General features: G+C 45.5%; 1 protein-coding gene across 2 annotated transcripts in view; it reads right to left on the bottom strand.

The window, feature by feature from the left end:
• chtf18 (CTF18, chromosome transmission fidelity factor 18 homolog (S. cerevisiae)) overlaps positions 1-25175 on the bottom strand; it is a gene marked incomplete at its 5' end in the record, with an annotated part of 96588 nt that extends 71413 nt beyond the window's left edge. For both annotated transcript variants that reach the window (XM_071390284.1, XM_071390283.1), the window contains 9 exon segments: positions 397-490; positions 558-694; positions 813-936; positions 8863-8960; positions 11467-11751; positions 16187-16322; positions 18001-18053; positions 21499-21591; positions 24986-25175. In XM_071390284.1, coding sequence (XP_071246385.1) covers positions 397-490; positions 558-694; positions 813-936; positions 8863-8960; positions 11467-11751; positions 16187-16322; positions 18001-18053; positions 21499-21591; positions 24986-25175 — 1210 coding nt within the window.
• Positions 25176-26758: the final 1583 nt, after the last annotated feature.

The following is a 26758-nucleotide window of genomic DNA, read 5'->3' on the forward strand; positions in this document are numbered from 1 at the left end:
CTTCATGACCCCTGGAGATATAACCCACACATTAACATAGAGACCCCCATCATGGCTGGTCTGACATGTCAGCCTTCATGACCCCTGGAGATATCACCCACACATTAACATAGAGACCCCCATCATGGCTGGTCTGACATGTCAGCCTTCATGACCCCTGGAGATATAACCCACACATTAACATAGAGACCCCCATCATGGCTGGTCTGACATGTCAGCCTTCATGACCCCTGGAGATATAACCCACACATTAACATAGAGACCCCCATCATGGCTGGTCTGACATGTCAGCCTTCATGACCCCTGGAGATATAACCCACACATTAACATAGAGACCCCCATCATGGCTGGTCTGACATGCTGCATCACCACATAGAAAATGAAAACAAAGATTACCTCAGCCAGTCTCTGTGCCAGGCGGGAAGGCTGTGTCTGGGGGAAGGCCAATAGAAACGCCTGCTGCCTCAGAGGCCTCAGGGCTGGAACATACCTGACAGGACAGAGAACCAATCAAATCACAGACACAGAGATAAACCCCTCCCCCCTCCGTCTCTTACAGGTCGTTACAGATGCAGATGATTGGACGGAGGAGGACAGACTCTTTCTTCTTCTTCTTCTTTAGAGGCTCCGCCTCTGACTCCGCCCCATGGCTGTCCTTCCTGTTCAGAGTGGCCAATAGGATGCTGATGGCAGCCTGCCGACCAATCACAGAGAGAGAGAGAGAGAGAGAGAGAGAGGTGTTACTCTGAGATGAGGCTAGGTGAGAGTGGTCCAATAGAAAGGCAGGGGACTGAGCGGTGGGCGGGACTTACGGCGGGCGCTCCGTCGATTTCGTCGATGATGAGGCAGTTAGGCTTCTCATTGGCTCCCAGCACTGACCTCATCAGGGTCGCTGTGTCGATACGCTTCTGGAACAGCTCCGCACTGCGGTCATCACTATGGAAACCACGGCATCAACAACACCTTAGTTATTATGGGAAACCACAGCATCAACACCTTAGTTACTATGGGAAACCACAGCACCAACATCTTAGTTACTATGGGAAACCACAGCATCAACACCTTAGTTATTATGGGAAACCACAGCATCAACAACACCTTAGTTACTATGGGAAACCACAGCATCAACACCTTAGTTATTATGGGAAACCACAGCATCAACACCTTAGTTATTATGGGAAACCACAGCATCAACACCTTAGTTATTATGGGAAACCACAGCATCATCACCTTAGTTACTATGGGAAACCACAGCATCAACACCTTAGTTACTATGGGAAACCACAGCATCTACACCTTAGTTACTATGGGAAACCACAGCATCAACACCTTAGTTATTATGGGAAACCACAGCATCAACACCTTAGTTACTATGGGAAACCACAGCATCAACACCTTAGTTATTATGGGAAACCACAGCATCAACACCTTAGTTACTATGGGAAACCACAGCATCAACACCTTAGTTATTATGGGAAACCACAGCATCAACACCTTAGTTACTATGGGAAACCACAGCATCAACACCTTAGTTATTACGGGAAACCACAGCGTCAACAACACCTTAGTTACTATGGGAAACCACAGCATCAACACCTTAGTTACTATGGGAAACCACAGCATCAACAACACCTTAGTTATTATGGGAATCCACAGCATCAACAACACCTTAGTTACTATGGGAAACCACAGCATCAACACCTTAGTTATTATGGGAAACCACAGCATCAACACCACCTTAGTTATTATGGGAAACCACATCATCATCAACACCTTAGTTACTATGGGAAACCACAGCATCAACACCACCTTAGTTATTATGGGAAACCACAGCATCAACACCTTAGTTATTATGGGAAACCACAGCGTCAACAACACCTTAGTTACTATGGGAAACCACAGCATCAACACCTTAGTTATTATGGGAAACCACAGCATCAACACCTTAGTTATTATGGGAAACCACAGCATCATCACCTTAGTTATTATGGGAAACCACAGCATCAACAACATCTTAGTTATTATGGGAAACCACAGCATCAACAACACCTTAGTTACTATGGGAAACCACAGCATCAACAACACCTTAGTTATTATGGGAAACCACAGCATCAACACCTTAGTTATTATGGGAAACCACAGCATCAACAACACCTTAGTTACTATGGGAAACCACAGCATCAACACCACCTTAGTTAGTGGGAAACCACAGCATCAACAACACCTTAGTTACTATGGGAAACCACAGCATCAACAACACCTTAGTTACTATGGGAAACCACAGCATCAACACCACCTTAGTTATTGTGGGAAACCACAGCATCAACAACACCTTAGTTACTATGGGAAACCACAGCATCAACAACACCTTAGTTACTATGGGAAACCACAGCATCAACACCACCTTAGTTATTGTGGGAAACCACAGCATCAACACCTTAGTTATTATGGGAAACCACAGCGTCAACAACACCTTAGTTACTATGGGAAACCACAGCATCAACACCTTAGTTACTATGGGAAACCACAGCATCAACAACACCATAGTTATTATGGGAAACCACAGCATCAACAACACCTTAGTTATTATGGGAAACCACAGCATCAACACCACCTTAGTTACTATGGGAAACCACAGCATCAACACCTTAGTTATTATGGGAAACCACAGCATCAACACCTTAGTTATTATGGGAAACCACAGCATCATCACCTTAGTTATTATGGGAAACCACAGCATCAACAACATATTAGTTATTATGGGAAACCACAGCATCAACAACACCTTAGTTACTATGGGAAACCACAGCATCAACAACACCTTAGTTATTATGGGAAACCACAGCATCAACACCTTAGTTATTATGGGAAACCACAGCATCAACAACACCTTAGTTACTATGGGAAACCACAGCATCAACACCACCTTAGTTAGTGGGAAACCACAGCATCAACAACACCTTAGTTACTATGGGAAACCACAGCATCAACAACACCTTAGTTACTACAGTGGGGAGAACAAGTATTTGATACACTGCCGATTTTGCAGGTTTTCCTACTTACAAAGCATGTAGAGGTCTGTAATTTTTATCATAGGTACACTTCAACTATGAGAGACGGAATCTAAAACAAAAATCCAGAAAATCACATTGTATGATTTTTAAGTAATTAATTTGCATTTTATTGCATGACATAAGTATTTGATACATCAGAAAAGCAGAACTTAATATTTGGTACAGAAACCTTTGTTTGCAATTACAGAGATCATACGTTTCCTGTAGTTCTTGACTAGGTTTGCACACACTGCAGCAGGGATTTTGGCCCACTCCTCCCTACAGATCTTCTCCAGATCCTTCAGGTTTCGGGGCTGTCGCTGGGCAATATGGAGTTTCAGCTCCCTCCAAAGATTTCCTATTGGGTTCAGGTCTGGAGACTGGCTAGGCCACTCCAGGACCTTGAGATGCTTCTTACGGAGCCACTCCTTAGTTGCCATGGCTGTGTGCTTCGTGTCGTTGTCATGCTGGAAGACCCAGCCACGACCCATCTTCAATGCTCTTACTGAGGGAAGGAGGTTGTTGGCCAAGATCTCGCGATACATGGCCCCATCCATCCTCCCCTCAATACGGTGCAGTCGCCCTGTCCCCTTTGCAGAAAAGCATCCCCAAAGAATGATGTTTCCACCTCCATGCTTCACGGTTGGGATGGTGTTCTTGGGGTTGTACTCATACTTCTTCTTCCTCCAAACACGGCGAGTGGAGTTAGACCAAAAAGCTCTATTTTTGTCTCATCAGACCACATGACCTTCTCCCATTCCTCCTCTGGATCATCCAGATGGTCATTGGCAAACTTCAGACAGGCCTGGACATGCACTGGCTTAAGCAGGGGGACCTTGCGTGCGCTGCAGGATTTTAATCCATGACGGCGTAGTGTGTTACTAATGGTTTTCTTTGAGACTGTGGTCCCAGCTCTCTTCAGGTCATTGACCAGGTCCTGCCGTGTAGTTCTGGGCTGATCCCTCACCTTCCTCATGATCATTGATGCCCCACGAGGTGAAATCTTGCATGGAGCCCCAGACCGAGGGTGATTGACCGTCATCTTGAACTTCTTCCATTTTCTAATAATTGCGCCAACAGTTGTTTCCTTCTCACCAAGCTGCTTGCCTATTGTCCTGTAGCCCATCCCAGCCTTGTGCAGGTCTACAATTTTATCCCTGATGTCCTTACACAGCTCTCTGGTCTTGGCCATTGTGGAGAGGTTGGAATCTGTTTGATTGAGTGTGTGGACAGGTGTCTTTTATACAGGTAACGAGTTCAAACAGGTGCAGTTAATACAGGTAATGAGTGGAGAACAGGAGGGCTTCTTAAAGAAAAACTAACAGGTCTGTGAGAGCCGGAATTCTTACTGGTTGGTAGGTGATCAAATACTTATGTCATGCAATAAAATGCAAATTAATTATTTAAAAATCATACAATGTGATTTTCTGGATTTTTGTTTTAGATTCCGTCTCTCACAGTTGAAGTGTACCTATGATAAAAATTACAGACCTCTACATGCTTTGTAAGTAGGAAAACCTGCAAAATCGGCAGTGTATCAAATACTTGTTCTCCCCACTGTATGGGAAACCACAGCATCAACACCACCTTAGTTATTGTGGGAAACCACAGCATCAACAACACCTTAGTTACTATGGGAAACCACAGCATCAACAACACCTTAGTTACTATGGGAAACCACAGCATCAACACCTTAGTTATTATGGGAAACCACAGCATCAACACCTTAGTTACTATGGGAAACCACAGCATCAACACCACCTTAGTTATTATGGGAAACCACAGCATCAACACCTTAGTTATTATGGGAAACCACAGCATCAACACCACCTTAGTTACTATGGGAAACCACAGCACCAACAACACCTTAATTACTATGGGAAACCACAGCATCAACAACACCTTAGTTACTATGGGAAACCACAGCATCAACAACACCTTAGTTACTATGGGAAACCACAGCATCAACAACACCTTAGTTACTATGGGAAACCACAGCATCAACACCTTAGTTATTATGGGAAACCACAGCATCAACACCTTAGTTACTATGGGAAACCACAGCATCAACACCACCTTAGTTATTATGGGAAACCACAGCATCAACACCTTAGTTATTATGGGAAACCACAGCATCAACACCACCTTAGTTATTATGGGAAACCACAGCACCAACACCTTAGTTACTATGGGAAACCACAGCATCAACAACACCTTAGTTACTATGGGAAACCACAGCATCAACACCTTAGTTATTATGGGAAACCACAGCATCAACACCACCTTAGTTATTATGGGAAACCACAGCACCACCACCTTAGTTATTATGGGAAACCACAGCATCAACACCTTAGTTATTATGGGAAACCACAGCATCAACACCACCTTAGTTATTATGGGAAACCACAGCATCAACACCACCTTCGTTATTATGGGAAACCACAGCATCAACAACACCTTAGTTACTATGGGAAACCACAGCATCAACACCTTAGTTATTGTGGGAAACCACAGCATCAACACCTTAGTTATTATGGGAAACCACAGCATCAACACCACCATAGTTATTATGGGAAACCACAGCATCAACAACACCTTAGTTACTATGGGAAACCACAGCATCAACAACACCTTAGTTACTATGGGAAACCACAGCATCAACAACACCTTAGTTACTATGGGAAACCACAGCATCAACAACACCTTAGTTACTATGGGAAATCACAGCATCAACAACACCTTAGTTACTATGGGAAATCACAGCATCAACACCTTAGTTATTATGGGAAACCACAGCATCAACACCTTAGTTACTATGGGAAACCACAGCATCAACAACACCTTAGTTACTATGGGAAACCACAGGATCAACACCTTAGTTATTATGGGAAACCACAGGATCATCAACACCTTAGTTATTATGGGAAACCACAGCATCAACACCTTAGTTATTATGGGAAACCACAGCATCAACACCTTAGTTACTATGGGAAACCACAGCATCAACACCTTAGTTATTATGGGAAACCACAGCATCAACACCTTAGTTATTATGGGAAACCACAGCATCAACACCTTAGTTATTATGGGAAACCACAGCATCAACACCTTAGTTACTATGGGAAACCACAGCATCAACACCTTAGTTATTATGGGAAACCACAGCATCATCAACACCTTAGTTATTATGGGAAACCACAGCATCAACACCTTAGTTATTATGGGAAACCACAGCATCATCAACACCTTAGTTATTATGGGAAACCACAGCATCATCAACACCTTAGTTATTATGGGAAACCACAGCATAAACACCTTAGTTATTATGGGAAACCACAGCATCAACACCTTAGTTACTATGGGAAACCACAGCATCAACACCTTAGTTACTATGGGAAACCACAGGATCATCAACACCTTAGTTATTATGGGAAACCACAGCATCAACACCTTAGTTACTATGGGAAACCACAGCATCAACACCTTAGTTATTATGGGAAACCACAGCATCAACACCTTAGTTACTATGGGAAACCACAGCATCAACACCTTAGTTATTATGGGAAACCACAGCATCAACACCTTAGTTATTATGGGAAACCACAGCATCAACACCTTAGTTACTATGGGAAACCACAGCATCAACACCTTAGTTACTATGGGAAACCACAGGATCATCAACACCTTAGTTATTATGGGAAACCACAGCATCAACACCTTAGTTATTATGGGAAACCACAGCATCAACACCTTAGTTATTATGGGAAACCACAGCATCAACACCTTAGTTATTATGGGAAACCACAGCACCAACACCTTAGTTACTATGGGAAACCACAGCATCAACAACACCTTAGTTACTATGGGAAACCACAGCATCAACACCTTAGTTATTATGGGAAACCACAGCATCAACACCACCTTAGTTATTATGGGAAACCACAGCACCACCACCTTAGTTATTATGGGAAACCACAGCATCAACACCTTAGTTATTATGGGAAACCACAGCATCAACACCACCTTAGTTATTATGGGAAACCACAGCATCAACACCACCTTCGATATTATGGGAAACCACAGCATCAACAACACCTTAGTTACTATGGGAAACCACAGCATCAACACCTTAGTTATTGTGGGAAACCACAGCATCAACACCTTAGTTATTATGGGAAACCACAGCATCAACACCACCATAGTTATTATGGGAAACCACAGCATCAACAACACCTTAGTTACTATGGGAAACCACAGCATCAACAACACCTTAGTTACTATGGGAAACCACAGCATCAACAACACCTTAGTTACTATGGGAAATCACAGCATCAACAACACCTTAGTTACTATGGGAAATCACAGCATCAACACCTTAGTTATTATGGGAAACCACAGCATCAACACCTTAGTTACTATGGGAAACCACAGCATCAACAACACCTTAGTTACTATGGGAAACCACAGGATCAACACCTTAGTTATTATGGGAAACCACAGCATCAACACCTTAGTTACTATGGGAAACCACAGCATCAACACCTTAGTTATTATGGGAAACCACAGCATCAACACCTTAGTTATTATTGGAAACCACAGCATCAACACCTTAGTTATTATGGGAAACCACAGCATCAACACCTTAGTTACTATGGGAAACCACAGCATCAACACCTTAGTTATTATGGGAAACCACAGCATCATCAACACCTTAGTTATTATGGGAAACCACAGCATCAACACCTTAGTTATTATGGGAAACCACAGCATCATCAACACCTTAGTTATTATGGGAAACCACAGCATCATCAACACCTTAGTTATTATGGGAAACCACAGCATCAACACCTTAGTTATTATGGGAAACCACAGCATCAACACCTTAGTTACTATGGGAAACCACAGCATCAACACCTTAGTTACTATGGGAAACCACAGGATCATCAACACCTTAGTTATTATGGGAAACCACAGCATCAACACCTTAGTTACTATGGGAAACCACAGCATCAACACCTTAGTTATTATGGGAAACCACAGCATCAACACCTTAGTTACTATGGGAAACCACAGCATCAACACCTTAGTTATTATGGGAAACCACAGCATCAACACCTTAGTTATTATGGGAAACCACAGCATCAACACCTTAGTTACTATGGGAAACCACAGCATCAACACCTTAGTTACTATGGGAAACCACAGGATCATCAACACCTTAGTTATTATGGGAAACCACAGCATCAACACCTTAGTTATTATGGGAAACCACAGCATCAACACCTTAGTTATTATGGGAAACCACAGCATCAACACCTTAGTTATTATGGGAAACCACAGCATCAACACCTTAGTTACTATGGGAAACAACAGCATCAACACCTTAGTTACTATGGGAAACCACAGGATCATCAACACCTTAGTTATTATGGGAAACCACAGCATCAACACCTTAGTTATTATGGGAAACCACAGCATCAACACCTTAGTTATTATGGGAAACCACAGCATCAACACCTTAGTTACTATGGGAAACCACAGCATCAACACCTTAGTTACTATGGGAAACCACAGGATCAACAACACCTTAGTTATTATGGGAAACCACAGCATCATCAACACCTTAGTTACTATGGGAAACCACAGCATCAACACCACCTTAGTTATTATGGGAAACCACAGCATCAACACCTTAGTTATTATGTGAAACCACAGCATCAACACCTTAGTTACTATGGGAAACCACAGCATCAACACCTTAGTTACTATGGAAACAACAGCGTCAACTTGTTGAAGTCGTTAAACCCACCTGGCGTTAATCTCCACCACGTTGTACCCAGCATGCTTAGCGATGATGTGGGCCAGAGTGGTCTTCCCTAAACCTGGAGGACCTGACAGCAGCACCACCTAGTGGGAGGAGGACAGATTAACCAGCTATATTAACCTACTAGTATATATACTAACAGCTATATAACCCCAGAGGACCTGGCAGCAGCACCACCTAGTGGGAGGAGGACAGATTAACCAGCTATATTAACCTACTAGTATATATACTAACAGCTATATAACCCCAGAGGACCTGACAGCAGCACCACCTAGTGGGAGGAGGACAGATTAACCAGCTATATTAACCTACTAGTATATATACTAACAGCTATATAACCCCAGAGGACCTGACAGCAGCACCACCTAGTGGGAGGAGGACAGATTAACCAGCTATATTAACCTACTAGTATATATACTAACAGCTATATAACCCCAGAGGACCTGACAGCAGCACCACCTAGTGGGAGGAGGACAGATTAACCAGCTATATTAACCTACTAGTATATATACTAACAGCTATATAACCCCAGAGGACCTGACAGCAGCACCACCTAGTGGGAGGAGGACAGATTAACCAGCTATATTAACCTACTAGTATATATACTAACAGCTATATAACCCCAGAGGACCTGACAGCAGCATCACCTAGTGGGAGGAGGACAGATTAACCAGCTATATTAACCTACTAGTATATATACTAACAGCTATATAACCCCAGAGGACCTGACAGCAGCACCACCTAGTGGGAGGAGGACAGATTAACCAGCTATATTAACCTACTAGTATATATACTAACAGCTATATAACCCCAGAGGACCTGACAGCAGCACCACCTAGTGGGAGGAGGACAGATTAACCAGCTATATTAACCTACTAGTATATATACTAACAGCTATATAACCCCAGAGGACCTGACAGCAGCACCACCTAGTGGGAGGAGGACAGATTAACCAGCTATATTAACCTACTAGTATATATACTAACAGCTATATAACCCCAGAGGACCTGACAGCAGCACCACCTAGTGGGAGGAGGACAGATTAACCAGCTATATTAACCTACTAGTATATATACTAACAGCTATATAACCCCAGAGGACCTGACAGCAGCACCACCTAGTGGGAGGAGGACAGATTAACCAGCTATATTAACCTACTAGTATATATACTAACAGCTATATAACCCCAGAGGACCTGACAGCAGCACCACCTAGTGGGAGGAGGACAGATTAACCAGCTATATTAACCTACTAGTATATATACTAACAGCTATATAACCCCAAAGGACCCGACAGCAGCACCACCTAGTGGGAGGAGGACAGATTAACCACATACATTGTATTTATCAGTCTGTGTGGGTCTACCTACCTTGTATTTGGGTCTGTGTGGGTCTACCTACCTTGTATTTGGGTCTGTTGTATTGGTCTACCTACCTTGTATTTGGGTCTGTATGGGTCTACCTACCTTGTATTTGGGTCTGTGTGGGTCTACCTACCTTGTATTTGGGTCTGTTGTATTGGTCTACCTACCTTGTATTTGGGTCTGTATGGGTCTACCTACCTTGTATTTAGGTCTGTTGTATTGGTCCACCTACCTTGTATTTGGGTCTGTATGGGTCTACCTACCTTGTATTTGGGTCTGTTGTATTGGTCTACCTACCTTGTATTTGGGTCTGTTGTATTGGTCTACCTACCTTGTATTTGGGTCTGTATGGGTCTACCTACCTTGTATTTGGGTCTGTATGGGTCTACCTACCTTGTATTTGGGTCTGTGTGGGTCTACCTACCTTGTATTTGGGTCTGTTTTATTGGTCTACCTACCTTGTATTTGGGTCTGTATGGGTCTACCTACCTTGTATTTGGGTCTGTTGTATTGGTCCACCTACCTTGTATTTGGGTCTGTATGGGTCTACCTACCTTGTATTTGGGTCTGTTGTATTGGTCTACCTACCTTGTATTTGGGTCTGTTGTATTGGTCTACCTACCTTGTATTTGGGTCTGTATGGGTCTACCTACCTTGTATTTGGGTCTGTTGTATTGGTCTACCTACCTTGTATTTGGGTCTGTTGTATTGGTCTACCTACCTTGTATTTGGGTCTGTTGTATGGGTCTACCTACCTTGTATTTAGGTCTGTTGTATGGGTCTACCTACCTTGTATTTGGGTCTGTTGTATTGGTCCACCTACCTTGTATTTGGGTCTGTTGTATTGGTCTACCTACCTTGTATTTGGGTGTTGTATTGGTCTACCTACCTTGTATTTGGGTCTGTATGGGTCTACCTACTTTGTATTTGGGTCTGTTGTATTGGTCTACCTACCTTGTATTTGGGTCTGTTGTATTGGTCTACCTACCTTGTATTTGGGTCTGTTGTATTGGTCTACCTACTTTGTATTTGGGTCTGTTGTATTGGTCTACCTACCTTGTATTTGGGTCTGTTGTATTGGTCTACCTACCTTGTATTTGGGTCTGTTGTATTGGTCTACCTACCTTGTATTTGGGTCTGTTGTATTGGTCCACCTACCTTGTATTTGGGTCTGTTGTATTGGTCTACCTACCTTGTATTTGGGTCTGTTGTATTGGTCTACCTACCTTGTATTTGGGTCTGTTGTATTGGTCGAGTTCGGCCTCCAGAATCTCCTCAGTGATCTGACTCTTGGTCTTAAATTTCTGATTGGCTTGATGAAAGTTCCCCTGGCTCCGATTGGTGGAATTAAAGCGTCCCCGGCCCTTATTGAAGGAATTAAAGCGTCCCTGGCCCTGATTGGCTGTGTTCTGGTCGGGCCTCTCGGCTGGGGGTGGGCGTGTCTTCCTCTCTCGTCCAAACACCACCTGGTCCCACAGCTTCAGCCACTTCAGCAGACAGCGGTTGGTGAACTACACACACACACACACACACACACACACATTATACACACACACACACACATTATACAACCTGGTCCCACAGCTTCAGCCACTTCAGCAGACAGCGGTTGGTGAACTACACACACACACAGTCTCCAACCTCCACCAGTCATATTCTCCAACCTCCACCAGTCATGTTCCCCAACCTCCACCAGTCTCCAACCTCCACCAGTCATGTTCTCCAACCTCCACCAGTCCCGTTCTCCAACCTCCACCAGTCCCGTTCCCCAACCTCCACCAGTCTCCAACCTCCACCAGTCATGTTCCCCAACCTCCACCAGTCTCCAACCTCCACCAGTCACGTTCTCCAACCTCCACCAGTCACGTTCTCCAACCTCCACCAGTCACGTTCTCCAACCTCCACCAGTCACGTTCCCCAACCTCCACCAGTCCCGTTCCCCAACCTCCACCAGTCATGTTCTCCAACCTCCACCAGTCATGTTCTCCAACCTCCACCAGTCATGTTCTCCAACCTCCACCAGTCATGTTCTCCAACCTCCACCAGTCATGTTCTCCAACCTCCACCAGTCATGTTCTCCAACCTCCACCAGTCATGTTCCCCAACCTCCACCAGTCATGTTCTCCAACCTCCACCAGTCATGTTCTCCAACCTCCACCAGTCATGTTCTCCAACCTCCACCAGTCATGTTCTCCAACCTCCACCAGTCATGTTCTCCAACCTCCACCAGTCATGTTCTCCAACCTCCACCAGTCCCGTTCCCCAACCTCCACCAGTCATGTTCTCCAACCTCCACCAGTCACGTTCTCCAACCTCCACCAGTCCCGTCCCCCAACCTCCCGTTCCCCAACCTCACGTTCTCCAACCTCCACCAGTCATGTTCTCCAACCTCCACCAGTCATGTTCTCCAACCTCCACCAGTCATGTTCTCCAACCTCCACCAGTCACGTTCTCCAACCTCCACCAGTCATGTTCTCCAACCTCCACCAGTCTCCAACCTCCACCAGTCCCGTTCCCCAACCTCCACCAGTCTCCAACCTCCACCAGTCATGTTATCCAACCTCCACCAGTCCCGTTCCCCAACCTCCACCAGTCCCGTTCCCCTACCTCCACCAGTCCCGTTCCCCTACCTCCACCAGTCATGTTCTCCAACCTCCACCAGTCATGTTCACCAACCTCCACCAGTCATGTTCTCCAACCTCCACCAGTCATGTTCTCCAACCTCCACCAGTCTCCAACCTCCACCAGTCTCCAACCTCCACCAGTCTCCAACCTCCACCAGTCTCCAACCTCCACCAGTCTCCAACCTCCACCAGTCTCCAACCTCCACCAGTGATGTTCTCCAACCTCCACCAGTCATGTTCTCCAACCTCCACCAGTCATGTTCTCCAACCTCCACCAGTCATGTTCCCCAACCTCCACCAGTCATGTTCCCCAACCTCCACCAGTCCCGTTCCCCAACCTCCACCAGTCATGTTCTCCAACCTCCACCAGTCCCGTTCCCCAACCTCCACCAGTCATGTTCTCCAACCTCCACCAGTCTCCAACCTCCACCAGTCATGTTCCCCAACCTCCACCAGTCATGTTCCCCAACCTCCACCAGTCATGTTCTCCAACCTCCACCAGTCATGTTCTCCAACCTCCACCAGTCATGTTCTCCAACCTCCACCAGTCATGTTCTCCAACCTCCACCAGTCATGTTCTCCAACCTCCACCAGTCATGTTCTCCAACCTCCACCAGTCATGTTCTCCAACCTCCACCAGTCATGTTCTCCAACCTCCACCAGTCATGTTCTCCAACCTCCACCAGTCATGTTCTCCAACCTCCACCAGTCATGTTCTCCAACCTCCACCAGTCATGTTCTCCAACCTCCACCAGTCCCGTTCCCCAACCTCCACCAGTCATGTTCTCCAACCTCCACCAGTCCCGTTCCCCAACCTCCACCAGTCATGTTCTCCAACCTCCACCAGTCTCCAACCTCCACCAGTCATGTTCTTCAACCTCCACCAGTCATGTTCCCCAACCTCCACCAGTCATGTTCCCCAACCTCCACCAGTCCCGTTCCCCAACCTCCACCAGTCATGTTCTCCAACCTCCACCAGTCCCGTTCCCCAACCTCCACCAGTCATGTTCTCCAACCTCCACCAGTCTCCAACCTCCACCAGTCATGTTCCCCAACCTCCACCAGTCATGTTCCCCAACCTCCACCAGTCATGTTCTCCAACCTCCACCAGTCATGTTCTCCAACCTCCACCAGTCATGTTCTCCAACCTCCACCAGTCATGTTCTCCAACCTCCACCAGTCATGTTCTCCAACCTCCACCAGTCATGTTCTCCAACCTCCACCAGTCATGTTCTCCAACCTCCACCAGTCATGTTCTCCAACCTCCACCAGTCATGTTCTCCAACCTCCACCAGTCATGTTCTCCAACCTCCACCAGTCATGTTCTCCAACCTCCACCAGTCATGTTCTCCAACCTCCACCAGTCCCGTTCCCCAACCTCCACCAGTCATGTTCTCCAACCTCCACCAGTCTCCAACCTCCACCAGTCATGTTCTTCAACCTCCACCAGTCATGTTCCCCAACCTCCACCAGTCATGTTCCCCAACCTCCACCAGTCCCGTTCCCCAACCTCCACCAGTCATGTTCTCCAACCTCCACCAGTCCCGTTCCCCAACCTCCACCAGTCATGTTCTCCAACCTCCACCAGTCTCCAACCTCCACCAGTCATGTTCCCCAACCTCTACCAGTCATGTTCCCCAACCTCCACCAGTCATGTTCTCCAACCTCCACCAGTCATGTTCTCCAACCTCCACCAGTCATGTTCTCCAACCTCCACCAGTCATGTTCTCCAACCTCCACCAGTCATGTTCTCCAACCTCCACCAGTCATGTTCTCCAACCTCCACCAGTCATGTTCTCCAACCTCCACCAGTCATGTTCTCCAACCTCCACCAGTCATGTTCTCCAACCTCCACCAGTCATGTTCTCCAACCTCCACCAGTCATGTTCTCCAACCTCCACCAGTCATGTTCTCCAACCTCCCCCAGTCACGTTCTCCAACCTCCACCAGTCACGTTCTCCAACCTCCACCAGTCACGTTCTCCAACCTCCCCCAGTCATGTTCTCCAACCTCCACCAGTCCCGTTCTCCAACCTCCACCAGTCATGTTCTCCAACCTCCACCAGTCATGTTCTCCAACCTCCACCAGTCATGTTCCCCAACCTCCACCAGTCATGTTCCCCAACCTCCACCAGTCATGTTCTCCAACCTCCACCAGTCATGTTCTCCAACCTCCACCAGTCATGTTCTCCAACCTCCACCAGTCATGTTCTCCAACCTCCACCAGTCCCGTTCCCCAACCTCCACCAGTCATGTTCTCCAACCTCCACCAGTCATGTTCTCCAACCTCCACCAGTCATGTTCTCCAACCTCCACCAGTCTCCGACCTCCACCAGTCTCCGACCTCCACCAGTCATGTTCTCCAACCTCCACCAGTCATGTTCTCCAACCTCCACCAGTCATGTTCTCCAACCTCCACCAGTCATGTTCTCCAACCTCCACCAGTCATGTTCTCCAACCTCCACCAGTCATGTTCTCCAACCTCCACCAGTCATGTTCTCCAACCTCCACCAGTCATGTTCTCCAACCTCCACCAGTCATGTTCTCCAACCTCCACCAGTCATGTTCTCCAACCTCCACCAGTCCCGTTCCCCAACCTCCACCAGTCATGTTTTCCAACCTCCACCAGTCATGTTCTCCAACCTCCACCAGTCATGTTCTCCAACCTCCACCAGTCATGTTCTCCAACCTCCACCAGTCATGTTCTCCAACCTCCACCAGTCATGTTCTCCAACCTCCACCAGTCATGTTCTCCAACCTCCACCAGTCATGTTCTCCAACCTCCACCAGTCATGTTCTCCAACCTCCACCAGTCATGTTCTCCAACCTCCACCAGTCATGTTCTCCAACCTCCACCAGTCATGTTCTCCAACCTCCACCAGTCATGTTTTCCAACCTCCACCAGTCATGTTCTCCAACCTCCACCAGTCCCGTTCCCCAACCTCCACCAGTCATGTTCTCCAACCTCCACCAGTCATGTTCTCCAACCTCCACCAGTCATGTTCTCCAACCTCCACCAGTCATGTTCTCCAACCTCCACCAGTCATGTTCTCCAACCTCCACCAGTCATGTTCTCCAACCTCCACCAGTCATGTTCTCCAACCTCCACCAGTCATGTTCCCCAACCTCCACCAGTCATGTTCTCCAACCTCCACCAGTCCCGTTCCCCAACCTCCACAAGTCATGTTCTCCAACCTCCACCAGTCATGTTCTCCAACCTCCACCAGTCATGTTCTCCAACCTCCACCAGTCATGTTCTCCAACCTCCACCAGTCATGTTCTCCAACCTCCACCAGTCATGTTCTCCAACCTCCACCACTCACGTCGTCGCTGAGTAGTTCAGTGTAGTGTTGAGGAGCAAACTGATCCACCCAGAGACGAGAAGATTCCTCCTCTTCCTCTCGATCCCCCTCTTCTCTCTGTCCGCCGTCCAGCTCTCCAAACTCTTCATCCACTTGACTGAACACACACACACACACACAAACACGTTTATGCTATAAACAAGTAATAATGTACAGAAATGACAATATCTACCATATGGGTGTGCTCGTGTATATATACACAGTACCAGTCAACAGTTTGGACACACCTACTCATTCAAGGGTTTTTCTTTATTTTTACTATTTTCTACATTGTAGAGAAACAGTGTAGACATCAAAACTATGAAATAACACACATGGAATCACGTAGTAACCAAAAAAATGTGAAACAAATCAAAATATATTCTATATTTGAGATTCTTCAAAGTAGCCACCCTTTGCCTTGGTGACAGCTTTGCAGAATCTTGACATTCTCTCAACCAGCTTCATGATGTAGTCACCTGGAATGCATTTCAATTAACAGGTGTGCCTTGTTAAAAGTTAATGTGGAATTTCTTTCCCTCTTAATGCTTTAAGGTATACAGAAGATAGCCCTACTTGGTAAAAGACCATAGTCCATATTATGGCAAGAACAGCTCAAATAAGCAAGGAGAAACGACAGTCCATCATTACTTTAAGACAAGAAGGTCAGTCAATACGGAAAATTTCAAGAACTTTGAAAGTTTCTTCAAGTGCAGTCGCAAAAACCATCAAGCACTATGATGAAACTGGCTCTCATGAGGACCGCCACAGGAAAAGAAGACCCAGAGTTACCTCTGCTGCAGAGGATAAGTTCATTAGTTACCAGCCTCAGAAATTGCAGCCCAAATAAATGCTTCAGAGTTCAAGGAACAGACACATCTCAACATCAACTGTTCAGAGGAGACTGTGTGAATCAGGCCTTCATGGTTGAATTGCTGCAAAGAAACCACTACTAAAGGACACCAATAATAAGAAGAGACTTGCTTAGGCCAAGAAATACGAGCAATGGACATTAGACCGGTGGAAATCTGTCCTATGGTCTGATGAGTCCAAATTTGTGATTTTTGGTTCCAACTGCCGTGTCTTTGTGAGACGCAGAGTAGGTGAACAGATGATCTCTGCATGTGTGGTTCCCACCGTGAAGCATGGAGGAGGAGGAGGAGGTGTTATGGTGCTTTGCTGGTGACACTGTCAGTGATTTATTTAGAATTCAAGGCACACTTAACCAGCATGGCTACCACAGCATTCTGCAGCGATACGCCGTCCCATCTGGTTTGCGCTTAGTGGGACTATCATTTGTTTTTCAACAGGACAATGACCCAACACACCTCCAGGCTGTGTAAGGGCTGTTTGACCAAGAAGGAGAGTGATGGAGTGCTGCATCAGATGACCTGGCCTCCACATTAACCCGATCTCAACCCAATTGAGATGGTTTGGGATGAGTTGGACCGCAGAGTGAAGGAAAAGCAGCCAACAAGTGCTCAGCATATGTGGGAACTCATTCAAGACTGTTGGAAAAGTATTCCAGGTGAAGCTGGTTGAGAGAATGCCAATACTGTGCAAAGCTGTCATCAAGGCAAATGGTAAAGGGTTGTTACTTTGAAGAATCTCAAATATATTTTGATTTGTTTAACACTTTTTCATTTACTACATGATTCCATATAGGTTATTTCATTATGTTGATGTCTTCACTGTTAATCTACAATGTAGAAAAACCCTTGAATGAGTAGGTGTCCAAACTTTAGATTGGTACTGTATATATACACACACACACACACACACACACACACGTCTACCTGTTGAGTAGCTCTGTTAGGCGCTGAGATTCCTCCACCACTTGGCGATGTCGCTGCAGAAACAGTCAGCTCAGTTAGAAACAGTCAGCTCAGTCAGAAACAGTCAGAAACAGTCAGTCAGAAACAGTCAGAAACAGTCAGCTCAGTCGGGAACAGTCAGCTCAGTCAGAAACAGTCAGCTCAGTCAGAAACAGTCAGCTCAGTCAGAAACAGTCAGCTCAGTCAGAAACAGTCAGCTCAGTCAGAAACAGTCAGCTCAGTCAGTCAGAAACAGTCAGCTCAGTCAGTCAGAAACAGTCAGAAACAGTCAGCTCAGTCAGTCAGAAACAGTCAGAAACAGTCAGCTCAGTCAGAAACAGTCAGCTCAGTCAGAAACAGTCAGTCAGAAACAGTCAGCTCAGTCAGTCAGAAACAGTCAGAAACAGTCAGTTCAGTCAATCAGAAACAGTCAGCTCAGTCAGTCAGAAACAGTCAGTCAGAAACAGTCAGCTCAGTCAGTCAGAAACAGTCAGCTCAGTCAGTCAGAAACAGTCAGCTCAGTCAGTCAGAAACAGTCAGCTCAGTCAGTCAGAAACAGTCAGCTCAGTCGGGAACAGTCAGCTCAGTCGGAAACAGTCAGCTCAGTCAGAAACAGTCAGCTCAGTCAGAAACAGTCAGCTCAGTCAGAAACAGTCAGCTCAGTCAGAAACAGTCAGCTCAGTCAGAAACAGTCAGCTCAGTCAGTCAGAAACAGTCAGCTCAGTCAGTCAGAAACAGTCAGAAACAGTCAGCTCAGTCAGTCAGAAACAGTCAGAAACAGTCAGCTCAGTCAGAAACAGTCAGTCAGAAACAGTCAGCTCAGTCAGTCAGAAACAGTCAGAAACAGTCAGTTCAGTCAATCAGAAACAGTCAGCAACAGTCAGCTCAGTCAGAAACAGTCAGCTCAGTCAGTCAGAAACAGTCAGCTCAGTCAGTCGGAAACAGTCAGCCCAGTCGGAAACAGTCAGCCCAGTCGGAAACAGTCAAACAGAAACAGTCAGCTCAGTCAGAAACAGTCAGCTCAGTCAGTCAGAAACAGTCAGTCAGAAACAGTCAGCTCAGTCAGTCAGAAACAGTCAGCTCAGTCAGTCAGAAACAGTCAGCTCAGTCAGTCAGAAACAGTCAGCTCAGTCAGTCAGAAACAGTCAGCTCAGTCAGTCAGAAACAGTCAGCTCAGTCGGAAACAGTCAGCCCAGTCGGAAACAGCCAGTCAGAAACAGTCAGCTCAGTCAGTCAGAAACAGTCAGCTCAGTCAGAAACAGTCAGCTCAGTCAGAAACAGTCAGCTCAGTCAGAAACAGTCAGCTCAGTCAGTCAGAAACAGTCAGCTCTCAGTCAGAAACAGTCAGAAACAGTCAGAAACAGTCAGCTCAGTCAGTCAGAAACAGTCAGCTCAGTCAGTCAGAAACAGTCAGAAACAGTCAGCTCAGTCAGCTCAGTCAGTCAGAAACAGTCAGCTCAGTCAGTCAGCTCAGTCAGAAACAGTCAGCTCTAGATTTTGAGAAGTGTGTGTGTGGACGTGTTTAACTTGAAGACCAGAAGAACCCACAAGAATAGTAAAAAAACTCAAATTTGACCAACTGGGAACATTTTGTTATTCCCCATAAGGTCGAATGCCATTGGGTTAAGGTTAGGATTAGGTTAAGGGTTACGTTTCTGGGTTAAGGTTAGGATTAGGTTAAGGGTTAGGAGCTAGGGTTACGTTTCTGGGTTAAGGTTAGGATTAGGTTAAGGGTTAGGAGCTAGGGTTACGTTTCTGGGTTAAGGTTAGGATTAGGTTAAGGGTTAGGAGCTAGGGTTACGTTTCTGGGTTAAGGTTAGGATTAGGTTAGGATTAGGTTAAGGGTTACGTTTCTGGGTTAAGGTTAGGATTAGGTTAAGGGTTAGGAGCTAGGGTTACGTTTCTGGGTTAAGGTTAGGATTAGGTTAAGGGTTAGGAGCTAGGGTTACGTTTCTGGGTTAAGGTTAGGATTAGGTTAGGATTAGGTTAAGGGTTACGTTTCTGGGTTAAGGTTAGGATTAGGTTAAGGGTTAGGAGCTAGGGTTACGTTTCTGGGTTAAGGTTAGGATTAGGTTAAGGGTTAGGAGCTAGGGTTACGTTTCTGGGTTAAGGTTAGGATTAGGTTAAGGGTTAGGAGCTAGGGTTACGTTTCTGGGTTAAGGTTAGGATTAGGTTAGGATTAGGTTAAGGGTTACGTTTCTGGGTTAAGGTTAGGATTAGGTTAAGGGTTAGGAGCTAGGGTTACGTTTCTGGGTTAAGGTTAGGATTAGGTTAAGGGTTAGGAGCTAGGGTTACGTTTCTGGGTTAAGGTTAGGATTAGGTTAAGGGTTAGGAGCTAGGGTTAGGTTTCTGGGTTAAGGTTAGGATTAGGTTAAGGGTTAGGAGCCAGGGTTACGTTTCTGGGTTAAGGTTAGGATTAGGTTAAGGGTTAGGCGCTAGGGTTACGTTTCTGGGTTAAGGTTAGGATTAGGTTAAGGGTTAGGGGCTAGGGTTACGTTTCTGGGTTAAGGTTAGGATTAGGTTAAGGGTTAGGAGCTAGGGTTACGTTTCTGGGTTAGGATTAGGATTAGGTTAAGGGTTAGGAGCTAGGGTTACGTTTCTGGGTTAAGGTTAGGATTAGGTTAAGGGTTAGGAGCTAGGGTTACGTTTCTGGGTTAAGGTTAGGATTAGGTTAAGGGTTAGGAGCTAGGGTTACGTTTCTGGGTTAAGGTTAGGATTAGGTTAAGGGTTAGGAGCTAGGGTTACGTTTCTGGGTTAAGGTTAGGATTAGGTTAAGGGTTAGGAGCTAGGGTTACGTTTCTGGGTTAAGGTTAGGATTAGGTTAAGGGTTAGGAGCTAGGGTTACGTTTCTGGGTTAAGGTTAGGATTAGGTTAAGGGTTAGGAGCTAGGGTTACGTTTCTGGGTTAAGGTTAGGATTAGGTTAAGGGTAAGGAGCTAGGGTTACGTTTCTGGGTTAAGGTTAGGATTAGGTTAAGGGTTAGGAGCTAGGGTTACGTTTCTGGGTTAAGGTTAGGATTAGGTTAAGGGTTAGGAGCTAGGGTTACGTTTCTGGGTTAAGGTTAGGATTAGGTTAAGGGTTAGGAGCCAGGGTTACGTTTCTGGGTTAAGGTTAGGATTAGGTTAAGGGTTAGGAGCTAGGGTTACGTTTCTGGGTTAAGGTTAGGATTAGGTTAAGGGTTAGGAGCTAGGGTTACGTTTCTGGGTTAAGGTTAGGATTAGGTTAAGGGTTAGGAGCTAGGGTTACGTTTCTGGGTTAAGGTTAGGATTAGGTTAAGGGTTAGGAGCTAGGGTTACGTTTCTGGGTTAAGGTTAGGATTAGGTTAAGGGTTAGGAGCTAGGGTTACGTTTCTGGGTTAAGGTTAGGATTAGGTTAAGAGTACGAGTTAGGTTTAGGGAAAATTAATTGAGTGTCCCCACAAGGTTAGCTGTACAAGACCGTGTGTGTGTGTGTGTGTGTGTGTGTGGGTGTGTGTACTCACCTTCTCAGCCACCTGTTCTCTCAGTATCTCGATGGGAACAGCCAGCAAACCCAATGCATTATGGGAGCTACGAAAAGCACTGGGGTTCACAGCCTATAAGACACAGTAAATAAGGTAGACAGAGAGAGAGAGAGGTGATTGGGGTCCTATAAGACACAGTAAATAAGGTAGACAGAGAGAGAGAGGTGATTGGGGTCCTATAAGACACAGTAAATAAGGTAGACAGACAGAGAGAGAGGTGATTAGGGTCCTATAAGACACAGTAAATAAGGTAGACAGAGACAGAGAGAGGTGATTGGGGTCCTATAAGACACAGTAAATAAGGTAGACAGAGAGAGAGAGGTGATTGGGGTCCTATAAGACACAGTAAATAAGGTAGACAGAGAGAGAGAGGTGATTGGGGTCCTATAAGACACAGTAAATAAGGTAGACAGAGAGAGAGAGAGTTGATTGGGGACCTATAAGACACAGTAAATAAGGTAGACAGACAGAGAGAGAGGTGATTAGGGTCCTATAAGACACAGTAAATAAGGTAGACAGAGAGAGAGAGGTGATTGGGGTCCTATAAGACACAGTAAATAAGGTAGACAGAGAGAGAGAGAGGTGATTGGGGTCCTATAAGACACAGTAAATAAGGTAGACAGAGAGAGAGAGAGGTGATTGGGGTCCTATAAGACACAGTAAATAAGGTAGACAGAGAGAGAGAGGTGATTGGGGTCCTATAAGACACAGTAAATAAGGTAGACAGAGAGAGAGAGGTGATTGGGGTCCTATAAGACACAGTAAATAAGGTAGACAGAGAGAGAGAGAGGTGATTGGGGTCCTATAAGACACAGTAAATAAGGTAGACAGAGAGAGAGAGAGAGGTGATTGGGGTCCTATAAGACACAGTAAATAAGGTAGACAGAGAGAGAGAGAGAGAGGTGATTGGGGTCCTATAAGACACAGTAAATAAGGTAGACAGAGAGAGAGGTGATTGGGGTCCTATAAGACACAGTAAATAAGGTAGACAGAGAGAGAGAGAGGTGATTGGGGTCCTATAAGACACAGTAAATAAGGTAGACAGAGACAGAGAGAGGTGATTGGGGTCCTATAAGACACAGTAAATAAGGTAGACAGAGAGAGAGAGGTGATTGGGGTCCTATAAGACACAGTAAATAAGGTAGACAGAGAGAGAGAGGTGATTGGGGTCCTATAAGACACAGTAAATAAGGTAGACAGAGAGAGAGAGGTGATTGGGGTCCTATAAGACACAGTAAATAAGGTAGACAGAGAGAGAGAGGTGATTGGGGTCCTATAAGACACAGTAAATAAGGTAGACAGAGAGAGAGAGGTGATTGGGGTCCTATAAGACACAGTAAATAAGGTAGACAGAGAGAGAGAGAGAGAGGTGATTGGGGTCCTATAAGACACAGTAAATAAGGTAGACAGAGAGAGAGGTGATTGGGGTCCTATAAGACACAGTAAATAAGGTAGACAGAGAGAGAGGTGATTGGGGTCCTATAAGACACAGTAAATAAGGTAGACAGAGAGAGAGAGGTGATTGGGGTCCTATAAGACACAGTAAATAAGGTAGACAGAGAGAGAGAGAGGTGATTGGGGTCCTATAAGACACAGTAAATAAGGTAGACAGAGAGAGAGAGAGGTGATTGGGGTCCTATAAGACACAGTAAATAAGGTAGACAGAGAGAGAGAGAGAGGTGATTGGGGTCCTATAAGACACAGTAAATAAGGTAGACAGAGAGAGAGAGAGAGGTGATTGGGGTCCTATAAGACACAGTAAATAAGGTAGACAGAGAGAGAGAGAGAGGTGATTGGGGTCCTATAAGACACAGTAAATAAGGTAGACAGAGAGAGAGAGAGAGGTGATTGGGGTCCTATAAGACACAGTAAATAAGGTAGACAGAGAGAGAGAGAGAGAGGTGATTGGGGTCCTATAAGACACAGTAAATAAGGTAGACAGAGAGAGAGAGAGAGGTGATTGGGGTCCTATAAGACACAGTAAATAAGGTAGACAGAGCGAGAGAGAGAGGTGATTGGGGTCCTATAAGACACAGTAAATAAGGTAGACAGAGAGAGAGGTGATTGGGGTCCTATAAGACACAGTAAATAAGGTAGACAGAGAGAGAGAGAGAGGTGATTGGGGTCATATAAGACACAGTAAATAAGGTAGACAGAGAGAGAGAGAGAGGTGATTGGGGTCCTATAAGACACAGTAAATAAGGTAGACAGAGAGAGAGAGAGAGGTGATTGGGGTCCTATAAGACACAGTAAATAAGGTAGACAGAGAGAGAGAGAGAGAGAGGTGATTGGGGTCCTATAAGACACAGTAAATAAGGTAGACAGAGAGAGAGAGGTGATTGGGGTCCTATAAGACACAGTAAATAAGGTAGACAGAGAGAGAGAGGTGATTGGGGTCCTATAAGACACAGTAAATAAGGTAGACAGAGAGAGAGAGGTGATTGGGGTCCTATAAGACACAGTAAATAAGGTAGACAGAGAGAGAGAGGTGATTGGGGTCCTATAAGACACAGTAAATAAGGTAGACAGAGAGAGAGAGGTGATTGGGGTCCTATAAGACACAGTAAATAAGGTAGACAGAGAGAGAGAGGTGATTGGGGTCCTATAAGACACAGTAAATAAGGTAGACAGAGAGAGAGAGGTGATTGGGGTCCTATAAGACACAGTAAATAAGGTAGACAGAGAGAGAGAGGTGATTGGGGTCCTATAAGACACAGTAAATAAGGTAGACAGAGAGAGAGAGGTGATTGGGGTCCTATAAGACACAGTAAATAAGGTAGACAGAGAGAGAGAGAGGTGATTGGGGTCCTATAAGACACAGTAAATAAGGTAGACAGAGAGAGAGAGAGGTGATTGGGGTCCTATAAGACACAGTAAATAAGGTAGACAGACAGAGAGAGGTGATTGGGGTCCTATAAGACACAGTAAATAAGGTAGACAGAGAGAGAGAGAGGTGATTGGGGTCCTATAAGACACAGTAAATAAGGTAGACAGAGAGAGAGAGGTGATTGGGGTCCTATAAGACACAGTAAATAAGGTAGACAGAGAGAGAGAGGTGATTGGGGTCCTATAAGACACAGTAAATAAGGTAGACAGAGAGAGAGGTGATTGGGGTCCTATAAGACACAGTAAATAAGGTAGACAGAGAGAGAGAGGTGATTGGGGTCCTATAAGACACAGTAAATAAGGTAGACAGAGACAGAGAGGTGATTGGGGTCCTATAAGACACAGTAAATAAGGTAGACAGAGAGAGAGAGAGAGAGGTGATTGGGGTCCTATAAGACACAGTAAATAAGGTAGACAGAGAGAGAGAGAGAGGTGATTGGGGTCCTATAAGACACAGTAAATAAGGTAGACAGAGAGAGAGAGGTGATTGGGGTCCTATAAGACACAATAAATAAGGTAGACAGAGAGAGAGAGGTGATTGGTGGATCAGGTGCAGTTCAGTGATTGGCTGATAGTTTACCTTTCCCCTCAGGTCGTCTGTCTGTCGGAGGTAGACGCGGTTTCCTGTCTGGTCCGTCACGCTAACGTATCCCCCCACGGCCGGGGGGCGCTTCAGAACGTGACACGATGTTGCCGCGGTGACTCTCCGAGGAGACTCCTGGATGGCTGCGAAGCCACTGATGTCCAAGATCACTGGGACTAGCTGGGGTCTACACACACACACACACACACACACACACACACACACACACACACACACACACACACACACACACACACACACACACACAACACACACCCACACACACACACAACACACAAAGGACTTAGGTTGATGCATCTGAACACTAGGAGGTTACTTCCTGAATTACATCAAGATCTGGGCTATGCAGACACATCTGGACATTAGGAGGTTACTTCCTGATCTGAATTACATCAAGATCTGGGCTATGCAGACACATCTGGACATTAGGAGGTTACTTCCTGAATTACATCAAGATCTGGGCTATGCAGACACATCTGGACATTAGGAGGTTACTTCCTGAATTACATCAAGATCTGGGCTATGCAGACACATCTGGACATTAGGAGGTTACTTCCTGGATTACATCAAGATCTGGGCTATGCAGACACATCTGGACATTAGGAGGTTACTTCCTGGATTACATCAAGATCTGGGCTATGCAGACACATCTGGACATTAGGAGGTTACTTCCTGGATTACATCAAGATCTGGGCTATGCAGACACATCTGGACACTAGGAGGTTACTTCCTGGATTACATCAAGATCTGGGCTATGCAGACACATCTGGACACTAGGAGGTTACTTCCTGAATTACATCAAGATCTGGTCTATGCAGACACATCTGGACATTAGGAGGTTACTTCCTGAATTACATCAAGATCTGGGCTATGCAGACACATCTGGACATTAGGAGGTTACTTCCTGAATTAGATCAAGATATGGGCTATGCAGACACATCTGGACATTAGGAGGTTACTTCCTGAATTAGATCAAGATATGGGCTATGCAGACACATCTGGACATTAGGAGGTTAGTTCCTGGATTACATCAAGATCTGGGCTATGCAGACACATCTGGACATTAGGAGGTTACTTCCTGAATTACATCAAGATCTGGGCTATGCAGACACATCTGGACATTAGGAGGTTACTTCCTGGATTACATCAAGATCTGGGCTATGCAGACACATCTGGACATTAGGAGGTTAGTTCCTGGATTACATCAAGATCTGGGCTATGCAGACACATCTGGACATTAGGAGGTTACTTCCTGAATTACATCAAGATCTGGGCTATGCAGACACATCTGGACATTAGGAGGTTACTTCCTGGATTACATCAAGATATGGGCTATGCAGACACATCTGGACATTAGGAGGTTACTTCCTGGATTACATCAAGATCTGGGCTATGCAGACACATCTGGACATTAGGAGGTTACTTCCTGAATTACATCAAGATCTGGGCTATGCAGACACATCTGGACATTAGGAGGTTACTTCCTGAATTAGATCAAGATCTGGGCTATGCAGACACATCTGGACATTAGGAGGTTACTTCCTGAATTAGATCAAGATCTGGGCTATGCAGACACATCTGGACATTAGGAGGTTACTTCCTGAATTAGATCAAGATATGGGCTATGCAGACACATCTGGACATTAGGAGGTTACTTCCTGGATTACATCAAGATCTGGGCTATGCAGACACATCTGGACATTAGGAGGTTACTTCCTGGATTACATCAAGATCTGGGCTATTAGACCA

This window comes from Salvelinus alpinus, chromosome 2 (genome assembly GCF_045679555.1).
Source record: "Salvelinus alpinus chromosome 2, SLU_Salpinus.1, whole genome shotgun sequence".
In the NCBI taxonomy this organism is placed as follows: domain Eukaryota; kingdom Metazoa; phylum Chordata; class Actinopteri; order Salmoniformes; family Salmonidae; genus Salvelinus; species Salvelinus alpinus.